Below are 12,813 nucleotides of genomic sequence, written 5' to 3' on the forward strand. Positions count from 1 at the left end.
TCTCTGGCCACCCAAGTTCGTCCAAAGATTTTGATGTCGCTTCTGATATATCGGAACGCCAGGCGGAGGTGGTAATCCTCGATACGACTCCAAGGCAACGCCCCAGCGAGAATCCACACCGCAAGGATCTGATTCAAGGTTTCGTTTTTGAACTTAATCTTGGATTCTTTTGGATCAAAAAACTCCATCATTTGGCGTTGACTTTCAGCTTTCTGCTTGCGTTCTTCATTGTAAGCTGAAGGCGGAAGATTTGCACCTGCGTCGATGGCATGCTGGCGTGCTGTACATACTGGTCGACGGCGAGTGGCGGTGATGTAACCGTCTTGATGGGCCTTCAGGTTGCCGTTTGAGTCCAAAGATACTCGGCACGTTTGGCGGCACCAAAGGCAAGGATAAGATCGAGGTCTCTGGGCTTTGTTCTACCGACACGGTAGGACAAAGTGGTAAAAATGAAACACTATGAGATTCAAATAAGAGAATATAAAGGAAAAGACAAAGTTAAACTTAAACTCACATCGTTCTTTCCGAATTCCGGTTCACCAAAATAATCTATAACCGCATCATACTCTAACTCTTGATCATCTTTCACTTTGAGAACCTTTGCTCGCTTGGCTTGTTGGCGCTGGGTGAGTCCATCATCCGAGTCTTGATTCATCTCGGTGTCCGAAGGTACACCTTCTTCGGTCAGCTGGTCATATATTAAATTGAAACTGCTGTTAGTGATGTAACTGTTATCGCAAGTTCAAAAGAACTTTGCTTACCTGAGGCTGTGGGTTTTTCGATTTGCTGGCCCTAGTCCTTTTCTTGGAAGTGATCGTCTGCGAGTTAGACACTTCGCTTTCGCCTGAATTCTTTCCATCCTTAGCTTTTTGACTCGATTTCTTCTGGCGAGACGTAGTAGATGATTGTGAATGTTGTGGAAGAGTTATAGTGATTCTGCTATCAGCCGAGGGCTGAATCATGGTAGAGAGACTTTTACGAGGAGTCGGTGGACGGCTGGAGCGACGTAAAGGAGTGGAAGACACGTTATTCTGAGGTTGTGAGGTATCGTCCAGATCACGTTCGTCACCTGGGCTACTAGCCATGACGATTGAATAAAAAATAACTTTGAAAGGATGAAAACCCGATAGAAAGTGTTGAAGGCTGGGCGATGGAGGGGAACTTGATATTGCCAACTTCCGGGACAAGGAAGGTCTGAAACGTTCGGGAATGAAGCATAGTGCTTCTTCAATCAAGGGTGATATCATCACCCTTGATTCGTTGAGGTGGATTTGCCTTTTCGAGATTAGTTGGGGTTGCTGATGAAGTGAGGTTGCGATTTAAGGTGAGAATGTGCTGATTGGTCGATGGATCGATGGGCAAAGGGTTGTACCATTGAACCCTTTGCCCAGCTACCCGGCCCGCTGCGGGGTTGCGCTGCCCGAGCCACGGCTGCGTCCGCACCGCAACCCCTTGGTTTTCAACTCGAATTGAGCAGCGCAGTTGGCAGCTGCAGAAACGCTGCGGTGCGCTGCGGTGCGGCACATAGCGGCTGTGGTGCGTTCCACTGCGTTGCGCGATTTTGGCAGCGCAGTGGCCCGGCGTTGCTCCCAGCTACTAGTCACTGGCAGACCAGAAACTAACACAACTTCAACAGGATTCCAACAGGATTCCAACATGATTTCAAAATGGTTTCAAGATGATTTTGACATAATATCACTGTGGGGGCATTTTCCCATCATACCACCACAAATCATATGTCATCATAAATCTGTAGACACCTGCTCCTTTATTCACCGATCAAGGACATATAATCTATTAACCTTTATCATGTAAATTGACTGAGATATTGAGATTTAAAAAAAACAGATAAAAATATTATTTTGTACTATACTCAAGAGTTGGGTGTTGAATATCTTCAATCTTTATGACTATACATATACATCAAATTTAATATTCCTTTCCTGGATCACCATTAGCCGGTGCACCCCCTGGTAGTGTTGCCTTCAGCTCACTTTCTGGGGCCAACAATAATGCACGTCAGAGAACTGGTAATAGCACATCCAGTATGACTGTCCCTGGAAGACTTGCGGCTGAATTGGACAAACAGGAACAGAAATGATGGGAGTCTCTTTGAGCTATGTATCAAAGTCTTTGGGCCCAAGTCCAATAATGGGAGTGTGCGTTCATGTTATAAGATTGAGAACTTTTGCGAGACATCCCAGTATCTCAAGTCTGATGGAAATCTTGTTGTGATTTGAAATTTGTAGTAGCTTTCAGCTGGCTGGCCTTTTAGCTTCTAGGTTTGATTTTTGCTTGGATGTTGATAGCTGTGCCTCACATGATACTGTTGCTTTGTCTCTACTCACTCTTGTCTTGCTTGTTACATTTTTTAAACTTGCCTGTTCTTGCAGGGTTGTAAGATATCAAGTGATTTGAGTGTAAACTTCCGAGCTTCAAGAGCAATGAAATTGTGTATGAGAAGAATCTAACCAGGTTTGAAATGAAACCGGTTTGAAACTGGGCTGTGAAAAAGTATGAAATTCAAAAACTGGGCTTTGTGATTTGGAAACCGGGCGCCAAATAGTGTGATTGTATCTTCAATCTTTATGACTATACATATACATTAAATTTAATGTTCTTTCTGACATATGCTTATCTACATTTTTGTCATTGACAGCCTTCCTGTACAAGTCATATTTCTATATGTAATTATTAATTCTACATGAGAAGTCCACTTTTTCCTTGATTTGTTAATTCTAGGAAGAATATGAAGAAATTGATGGCAGAAACTTTTGGAAATTACTCTTTACATGCATATCAGTCAATTTGAGTATGATTTGTGCCCAGCATTTCATCACAACTAGCCAAATTGGCGGCGGGCGCCGCAGTCACAGAAAGTTCCTATCAAAATTCAATTGAAATATCATTCTGCAGGATATTCTGGAGCATATATCACTTGAGGAGGCAAGCTTATTCAGGCTTGATTAGTTGAATTACAGCACAGTCAAATCTATTTCAATCCCATGTTAAGATTGCTTTACAAGCAACACAATGCCAGCCTCAGTATAATGATATTCCAAAGTAAGTAGCTACCTTGGTCACACAATCCACCAATGAGGTGTAGTTCACAGGAGTCAAACAACATCCTCCATGTTCCATTCAATTGGGATGTTGTTGTGTTTGATAGCAGACCCATGTCCACATGAATTGTAAACACTGTTTTATAGCTTTCTATTGCAGAGATCAGATACAAGGCTACCATAATTACCGATCCTTTGGCACAATTGAATTCAGATCTAAAACAAAACTGTAGACCATAGCCAGTGTAAAACCCCACCGCTTCCTTATTGTGCGGACTCCACCTATTATTCACTGCAAAAACAAAATGTTTTGGGTTTTTTGACTTTCCTAGAGTAGAACCATGGATCTCTTTCAATCAGCATACCAATAAGTACTGATAATTGGGTAACTTGTTGTGCAAATTCTGGGTTCATCAAAGGTTTCCAATTGCAGTCATCATATATGACAAAGAAAAGGTGTACTGCTCTAGCTGTGAATGACTTGATATGGGAAGGGCTTTACACTGTTTGTGTGTGCAGCAAGCAACATCAAAGGGAGGGAAGGCACAGGACATAAAAATACTGCACTGCTTCTGAGTTCTGGTTATGGTGGAATCAAGTATTGAGAGGCATCATGGGAATTGTGAACAGAGGTGATGACACATGACCTTGGAGCGGAGTGAAAATATCCTTGCCCCAACCCTAACCCCCTAACAGATTCCATATCAGAGTACATAAAGTTTCATTTTGTTTCCAATTTGGAAAAACTTCACAAGCAGCTCCAAAATTAAAACACTACTCTGTTGCTTGAAGTTGGTTGAGACAGGTGAGCATATATAACAAACTGTATTTCATTTATCATTGTAGGAGTAGTTGTGAAGTGATCCACATTCCAAAATAGTTGTCTATGACAACACAACAATAGTCCAGCTCAAAAATAAGATATTTGTGTGGCTGCTCAGGCCATGAAAATTAGCAAAGTAGGTTTGGCCCCAAAGAATCAGAGTAATTCAGTTGGGAGTGACAGCTAACACTCTTGATATCAAAATTGGGTGATGTGTGCAGGATGCTCAAACATTACATAAGCAATAACAAGCAACAAAACGCTGGAGAAACCCTAGAAAGGGATTTATGTTTCAAGAAAGCTGAACCTAGAGTAATTTAAATCTTAGGTGAAATTGAAGTTCTAAATGGTTTCGAAGCATTCGAAAAGGACATCCTAATTTTCAAAGCAGCTAACAAATAAACTTTATTGACAATCATTAAAGTGGGATGCTCATCCTTTGTTGTTGTGGTAGAAGATCTGACTTGAGAAAGATGAAATTCTAATAAAGAACCCGGTTGAAACCATTTTGAACTTGAACAACTTTCTAAAATCAGATCAATCAAATTATGTGGAAAAATTGTCTGAGAAATATGATGACTTGAATCATTTAAAGAGCTTCTTCTAGCATGAAAGCAAGTTTCAAAAGTAAGATCCTTGTCTTTTGTTGTGGTAGTATAAGATCTGATTTGAGATAGATGAAAATCTAATATACTACTTGATTGAAACCATCTTGAACTTGAACTACTTTCTGAAATCAGATTAATCAAATTAGATGGAAAGATTCTTTGAAAAATATAATGACTTAAATCATTTATTCAGCGTCTTCTAGAATAAAGTCAAGTTTCTAAGAATTTAGATCTTTCTTGTATAGCAGCTATCAAACTTGAAACTGTTGATAAATCAGGTTTCAAAGATTAATCGGTCTTTTTTATTTTTCATGATTGATTGACTTTCAATTCTGATTGATTTGGTGCTTGGGTCAGGTACACAATTGGCTGATTGGATTGCTTGTCATGATGATAAGTAATCGACTTGTTATTGTTTGTTCTCATTGATTAATGTTTTTGTTTTTGATATGGATAGTAATTTGATGAATGAGGTTTATGGTGTTGAAACTTGGAAGTGATTGTCTGGATTAATTTTGATCATTTTGAATTTGTTTATCAAGAGCGACTTCAGCTTTTGTGGCTTGGTGGTAGTATAACCACAATGATCAACTTACAGTCCCTGAATCAGCCCATGTCTTTGTCTCTTAATCACTTTGAATTCCATGCGTTTGAAGTTGAAATGGATGGCAAGTGCTGAGATATCTAAGTTATCCCTATCATAGAGATAGAGATGGTAAGCTCGAGTCAAATTCAAGAAAAAGCGACGTTCTTACTGACAAACCGTGCACTGTATCTTCAAGGATTGTTAATTTCCTGATCCCATCGTTGACACCCAATTTTAACAGTGGATACAGCTGGAAAACTGTTATCATCCGTGCTTCCAGTGACGCCTTGTCGAGAGTTAGCCCTCTTTGGAAACAAAGCCTTCGAAGCAATAGCAATTGCATTGTGATCTTCATCTTTTTCGTCGATTATTAGACACAGAGGTGAGAAAATTGAGTGAGTGAAAGGCTTTCTTGCAGTTCGTGAAAGAGGTGAGCAAGCCCAATAATCAGAATCTTATTGAAGAGTGAATTGCATGAGATTTGAGGACCCACCGTCTTTGTCATGGTAAGATGAGCAACCTATGTCATTGAATGACATCAGTTTGCCCATTTTTCAAGTCTTTTGGACGACAAAGTCTAAATGATGAGGGCTGGCAGGTCGTAGTGTGACATCAGGTTCTGCCGTGTACCTGTATCAAAAGGGCTGATGAATTAACTTCACATAAAAATTCCCAGACACGCTGAGTACGTACCGAATGAAAGCTGAGAAGAACTTCATTGGCGCTAAAATGAAAGCCAAGGGTGCATCGGTGTGCACATCATAGGGGATTTCACCCGGATACATTATCTGAAACAGCAGCATGGTCATTGATAGAGAGAAGAACCACAAGTAAGAAAGTTTCATTATACGTTATCCAATTCTGAAGCCAATCAAAAACAGCATTCCATATCAAAGCTTACCACCAATGCCCCTCCCGTGTTGAGAGATTGTTTGAGATGCTTGAGCACTGTCGGCCATTTGTGGGGTTTGATCCATATAAGAACATGTCTTCCATGAATAAGATCGAATTTTTGATTCCAATGACTCGGAAATGGCTTGCATAAGTCGTGAACCTCTAGGGTGAGTCCAAATTGCTTCCCTACCTCAACACTTGGAATCATACAGTTGCTAATATCTACTCCATACAACTCCACATCTTAAGCGATGATACCAGACTGCCGCAATGCGAGAAGCCACTGAGCATTGCCAGTACCGAGATCAAGTATGGCGGAGATGTTCTCCATGTGAACCAAGAATGGAACTGGGATGTAGCCACCCACAGCTTCAAGAAGTACCTTGTGCTGATCATTCAGCCGTCACAATTGTGCAGAGTTTCAGTCAAGGAGATATTGTGCTTGATCATCAAGTAGCTTTTCATTGGCGATCAGGAGGCCCATGATAGACATGATTCAATTTGAGGAGGGGAATGTTAAAAGTTGCTACATTGTTCAGACAGGTGAATTATTGAGTGATAAAGTAATTGAGTCGTTGACAGGAAGAGACGAGGGAAGATAAGTAAAGGCTGTTGCCAGTGAAAAAAATGAGCACACACGCAGACACACATAATTTGAGGCAGTGTTCTGAGCTTCAAGATGGCGAGGCGAGATATGGAAAGCGGTACGAAATGAATGATGTCATGTTTGGAGTGGAGAAAAGAGCGGTCATAAACATAATATGGTTAAGGCTCGACGTAAAGACTTTGTTCTCTGACATACGAAATCTTACTGGCGGTCATAGATGGTAAAGTTGATCTACAAACGGAGCCAGGGGAAGGTTCATTCGGTGAAAGGTGGGTAGGTACAGTAGACCGCCTACTGGGATATGAGATGCGAAGGAGAATTCGAGTTGAGTATTGGGTTGTGCAAAGAAAAATGGAAGTTCAATCAATGCAGCAAATCGGATCGAGCTTGGCCAAGTGACCACCAAAGCATGCCTTATATTGACAAATACACGCCCATCCTTGCGAAAGGACGCATGGACCGGATTGTAAGGGGGTTTGCTGAGACAGAAGCCGATCCCAACAGAATCAAATGACAGCTCAATGAAAAAGTGCGAAAAAAGTTGATAGGTTGCTATGAGTTTTGTGAGTTGAAGTTGAACTTCATTTGATCTAGAGTTTGCCCGCTTTTGGGTAAAGCTCCAAGACTGAGTGTCTCAAAGCTATAATCAAATATGTCAAGACTGAAGTCAGAGTCAAGTTTAAGACTGAAGATATATAAATGAGACCTATTGATGCCTTCTTCCAATCGATACCTTTTAGTCCGGTGTATGCCTTTTTTCAATTTGTACACTTGAATCCGACTTAATCTCCTTCTTAACTTTAAATTCAATTCAATTTGAAGGTGGTGACTGGTGTTCCATCAGGTGGGTGAAGAAGTTGTCATACTGTAATCAGGAGGTGATGAAGGATCACTGTCTGAGATCTGAGCAGAAAGAGACAAACAATGAGGGTTTAGTAACGTCATGATCAATGAAGTTGAAGCAGAGCTGTACCTTCTTACCGGATGATGTGAGTCGCCAACCACGTGTAATATCTCACGTTTCTATCAGTGTCGATGAACCTACCAAAGGCGAAATTTCTGTTTGTATGAAAGCAATAAGCAAATCGAACATAATTATCGCAAGCCCAAAACTTCGGCTGACGAAAACTTGGATTTATTCAGCTGAAAAGTAGACAATTTGTGGATTTTGTCTGGATTGCTGGTTCGCCTTTAACTTGAATGATGAATGATAAAGCTATATATTCATGTACTCTTCATATTGTTGTTTTTTGAAATTGCTGTTGAGAAATGAGCTCCTAGTCGATTCGGATTTGTTTGATGTTTTTCAATTTGAAGTGAGTTTGGTTGATAAGTGTTGATCCAACAGTTGGATTTGCATGTAAGTTTGTTTTGATAATTTCAGCATTCAGTGAACTGTTCTGATCGTTTCTGTCTGATCAACATTATCTTTGAAGGTAATTTGAAGTTGAAGTTGATTTTGGGTTGTTGTCTTCATTAGTTCAAACTACAAGTACTTCCATCTGATGAATCTTGAATTGAAATGATAGTTCTATCTATTGACTGTTTGTGTTTGATTACATCTAACAAATCTGATGATAATATTAATGATTTCATTTTGAAGTTTGTCCTTATTGTTTTCCTTCATTCCTTCCTCTTTTGCTAGTTTGTGGATTCTAGACTACAAGCTTGAATTGGGTCTGTATGGAAACACTACTGATATGAGTAATCAAAACCAAGGATGGAGGATAACCAAGTCATTTAAGTTGTTGCCTACTTTGGATGCAATCACCACTATTTTGGTCACAAAGGTCGTCAAACTTTTGCTGATGTTATTCGTGGTCTTGATCACGGAAGACGTGAGCTCGGCTTTAGCAGCTAGCCTGGTGAAAAAAACAACAGAGTCGTGATCAGCTTTGAAGTAAGCAGGTAACGGATTCGGCTGAGAGCATTGCAAATGAATTAAACATGTGTTTCAGTGATCGATTCATTTTAAGACAAAGGGTTTTGAACAATATACCTTCATGATGGTACATGGTAGCACTGCTCGTGTAGATTCCAGCTTTCGAAGTTCCAAATCAATGGCTTTCACTTGTCCTTTGATACTCGAGCTCTGTAATTTCCTATTCAATTTCAACATTGCTTGTGTATGATTGGCCAGTGTTTGCAATTCATCATATTGAATTTGCTGACACTCACGCAAAGCTTCCGAATATCTGAGTAACAGCACAGCATTGTCAAAATGGAGCAAAAGAGTGTTTCGTTTACTGCAGCAACTAATACTGACGTCGGTAAGCTCAGGACCAATTCACGGAATCACAGAATCGTGTCTTCGTGATCGGCTACAGATTCTTCCAGTGACTCGTTTTGGTTCCTTTGCTCGCGGAGCTGCAAATCTTCGAAATCTGGCCTGAGTCAGAATAACAAAGAATTCAAAGATCGAGAAGCTTGATATGATGGATTGCCACAAAAGAATGTGAATTTCTTCTTGTGTTTCTTGTTTTGTTTTGACATGATCCTCCAGCTCGTCTGCTAGCTGCTTCAGAGCTTCTAAATCTTTGATGATCGTTTTCATATCGTCGGTTTTCTGATTGCCAAATTGATGTGTCAGGACCTTGGAAGAGAAAACTTTGCGACCAGATCACGTACTTCATTGAGAGTCAAGATTTGTTCAGTCAGTTCAAGCATGTCTTCAGCAACCATGGAGCCGTCCAGTTGTTGCTTCAGTTCTTCAATCTGTGCTTCAGCGATCGAGAGCTTGTTCATGAGGACATCATATTCGCCTATCACACCATCCCCGGGGAGTTAGAGTTACATAAAATACACCAAAAAGCCCATGAACCTGTAGTCGAGCAAAACGGTTTACCTTTGAGCTCAGCGGACAGATCAATTTCTTGCTCAAAATCGGAGATCTTCTTACAACTTGTCAAGTCAGCTTTGTGAAATAAATCACGCATCCTATTCTATATTTATGGTCAAATCGGTTGGCTATGATCAACCACAACTCGAGAAGCTATTGAGTAATTAACTTATGAACTGACCAAACTATTCTTTCAAGCGATCATTCTGCTTGTCTAGTTGAATCATCTTGAGGGTAGATGTCTGATCAGGATTGTTTGGTCTTTGATGACACTCAAATCTGGGAAGGTGGTTGCTAAAACTGGGGACACATCCAGATCATTAATCAGGATCATTAATCAGGATATAATGTTATCAAAGGAGGTTACGTTTGAAAGAATAGACTAACCTGAGTTATGAAAATAAAAGTGTTACATATTAATTACGTCGCAGAAAGAGTGATTTGGGGTTGGAAAGTTATTCTCCCGAGGGCGAAACTTCGGCAGGCCAAAACTCGCAGTTGTCCAGCTGGAAAGTGGAGGTTTTTTCCAGTTTTGTTCGAATTGATGGTTCGCCATTAATATGAATGATTAATATGAATGATTTGCCTCAAGGTCAAAGAACTCCAGAAAAACAGGAGAGGTCAGAAAATTTGAAAAAACAATGGTCCAATCCACATGTGTTGTCCCCTCATTCTGCATATTTTTGTATATTTTTGCCTTTGGTTTTGAAGATCTCCCAAATCAAAATGCTCACAGGGGAGATCAGTTCAGAAACTCAAATTTGGTCCAAAACTACACCACGGGGCGACTTTGAACTGGGACCACGTGAAATGTAAGTTGGGTATGACCACCCCAAGTGGTTGTGTAGAACAGGTGGCAGCAGTGTGACCGCGGCTACGTGGCCCTCATCCAAGCTTGTCACCCGTTCTACACGTGAGCTCGCTGGTGAGGTCACCCGTTCTACACGCATGTTACGCTACTGTGATGTACCAGCCTATTAGCGGATGAGCTGATGCGTGTGAGTGGGACCTATCAGCCAGGTGCTCAGCACCTGAATCAGCTTGGATGACTCAAATTCTCGAGAACACAAGACAAGGAAATTTGTACTTGTACATTTTTTTTGGGATTTTTATTTTTATTTTTTATTTTTCTGAGGGACAGTGACGTCACCGGTTTTTACTTCTCTAAAATCCACTGACCACCATCGTTCTTCTTATAAGTTGTTCCGCACGCAAGTTTGCAATGCACTCCTACTTCACCACTTCGATCGATCACAAGCAGTCTCACTCTCACATCTCTCGCATCTTCAATAGCAAGATTCAACAACTGCATCACATGAATGTAATAGATTGCAAGGACAAATTGGATAACATCATGGTAAGTTTGTCTGTCCTTCACATCAATCTTTTCTGATCAATTGTCTTAATCGATCCCATCATATTCATCAATGCCCTTTATTGTTCTTTAACAATATCAATCTACTTTCACCATTGTAGGTTTATCTCTCTTTCTCTTCTTCAAAGACTCATAAAAGAATCACACTTCATCATACTACTTCAAAGCCAATTCTTCTGAAGTTCAATAAACAATTACTCAATGAACTAATCAATCTTTATCATTCTTCTCCAATTCTATTATGTAGATCAGGAGAATCAGTAAAATCAGCTATAGTAAAACAAATAATAATCATTCAACAAAACGGATACACTCAAGACGAGCTCCTTTCTTTCAAAGTAACAATCTACAAAAACTTAATATTTCAAGTGCAACTTTCCTGTTCTCAAACATCTTAACTTCATGATTCAAATTTGCTTATCTCTTGTAACTGCTTTTTATCGAACTCTTGCTTTTAATCCTACTCTCGCTTGTCCATAGATCAGATTGCTCAATCACTGGCTCAATCACCTGTCCATATTAGACAAGTGATATATACATCTATTTGGCTTCATGTCTCAAAATCAGTCATATTCACATCATCATTCCCTTTGATACAAAGATCCCCATCACCTTCTGATCAATTTTATTTGATATAAATCTTTCTCTCTCTATTTTTCAACTGTGCTCTTCCAATTTTATCTTTCCTATTTGCTTGATATATGTATGTAGTATTTGAGAGTTTCTGCTAATGCAAAAAGTGGATGACTTTATTTATGCACAATTCTGGCAGCAAAAACAACAGCCAAGCCTGATTTGAGTGGGTTGGCTATTAATACCAAACAAGGTGGAATGAGCACTGAGAGGAATCACTCATCTGGCCATTGATTGATCAGGCTTACACTGTTGTTATGTCAGATAGCTCACCTTGTCACTGTGTGAGTCATTCCACCTTGTTGTGATGTGAGATGCTCACCTTGTTATGATACGGATCACATTGGGTGGAGCTCACGCTGGCTGGCATGTGTAGCTCACATCGGGTATGGCAATGTAGACAGCGTGTGGTGTATTAATTCATGTGAGCGTCATGTGCCACCCGCCCTGTGGTGTAGCCAATTGCTCAAATACTTGCAATTTATGAAAGCCACATAATGGGTCTACAAAGTTTATTAAGGTGCTGAAGCCATTGTAGTAATGCTTTCTATGCTTATATAGGGTTCCTACTGTGTACAGATCTTGATATATATCACCCATTATTTGAGACACACAACTGCTTTGTGCATCCACAGTGTAACAACACAATGTGGCATTCAGAATGTCAAGACACTACATGTGTTGGAGCAAAATCGATGATGTTATTGGCCTTGGAAGGTCACTGTCTTGACCCAAGCCAGATTTGGACCAAGCTGGATCATCATCTTGGGTAGAGCAGTGTATACAATGTATATTTGGTTGGAGCATCTTATACTATTGTTGTTTCTTTGGCCATACCTAGACATTGACACAACAAGTATCCAGCTGATATCCATCAGTTTTGCACTTGCATACAGTGGTAGACTTTTATTGGCAGGAAGACTACCTGATATTGTCAATTTTTGTTACATATCACTCTCAATGCCCTCTCCATGGGCTTGAGCAGTCACATAGGATGTTGCATTGCTGAAAGACTCATGTGTGCATCTCTTAACTTCAAATATAATACACAATGATTCAGTTCTCTACCGTTTGGATGTGTGGGTCCACGTTTTCAAATGGGGATGAACAAGAAATTGCAGGAGCACTCATACTCAGCTTCACTTGTAAATCCATCATTCCTTTTATGTTTGAAATTTGATTGAAAGGAGATAACTCTATCTTCTCTGTGGCAGTTTGCATTCTATTGGTGAACTAACCACCTTTGTTCTACTTTTCTTTTGACTCTTATGCAACAAACTAATTGCAGGTATATTTGGTGTCATTGGTCTAGGAATTGTGATTATTCCTCAGGTTCAAATTCAACTGCCCTCATACACCCAATGTCAAACTTGTCTAATGTATCTC

At 40.1% G+C, this 12,813-nt stretch overlaps 3 protein-coding genes across 3 annotated transcripts; 1 reads left to right on the top strand and 2 right to left on the bottom strand.

Annotated features, from left to right (window-relative positions):
- Positions 1 to 5,633: 5,633 nt before the first annotated feature.
- MELLADRAFT_91423 (uncharacterized protein) lies at positions 5,634 to 6,181 on the bottom strand (the record flags this gene model as incomplete). The annotated part of the gene is made up of 3 exons (XM_007414333.1): positions 5,634 to 5,709; positions 5,773 to 5,867; positions 5,981 to 6,181. 3 exons carry the CDS (start codon positions 6,179 to 6,181, stop codon positions 5,634 to 5,636), a joined length of 372 nt encoding a protein of 123 aa, XP_007414395.1.
- Positions 6,182 to 8,288: 2,107 nt separating this feature from the next.
- Positions 8,289 to 9,325, bottom strand: MELLADRAFT_66390 (uncharacterized protein; the record flags this gene model as incomplete). The annotated part of the gene is made up of 4 exons (XM_007414332.1): positions 8,289 to 8,501; positions 8,580 to 8,775; positions 9,028 to 9,146; positions 9,209 to 9,325. 4 exons carry the CDS (start codon positions 9,323 to 9,325, stop codon positions 8,289 to 8,291), a joined length of 645 nt encoding a protein of 214 aa, XP_007414394.1.
- Positions 9,326 to 10,734: 1,409 nt separating this feature from the next.
- On the top strand, positions 10,735 to 11,192 carry MELLADRAFT_91424 (uncharacterized protein; the record flags this gene model as incomplete). Its single annotated transcript, XM_007414259.1, has 2 exons — positions 10,735 to 10,776; positions 10,923 to 11,192. 2 exons carry the CDS (start codon positions 10,735 to 10,737, stop codon positions 11,190 to 11,192), a joined length of 312 nt encoding a protein of 103 aa, XP_007414321.1.
- Between the last annotated feature and the right edge of the window lie 1,621 nt (positions 11,193 to 12,813).

The sequence above is a fragment of the Melampsora larici-populina genome, assembly GCF_000204055.1.
Source record: "Melampsora larici-populina 98AG31 unplaced genomic scaffold MELLAscaffold_42, whole genome shotgun sequence".
NCBI classification, from domain to species: Eukaryota; Fungi; Basidiomycota; class Pucciniomycetes; order Pucciniales; family Melampsoraceae; genus Melampsora; species Melampsora laricis-populina.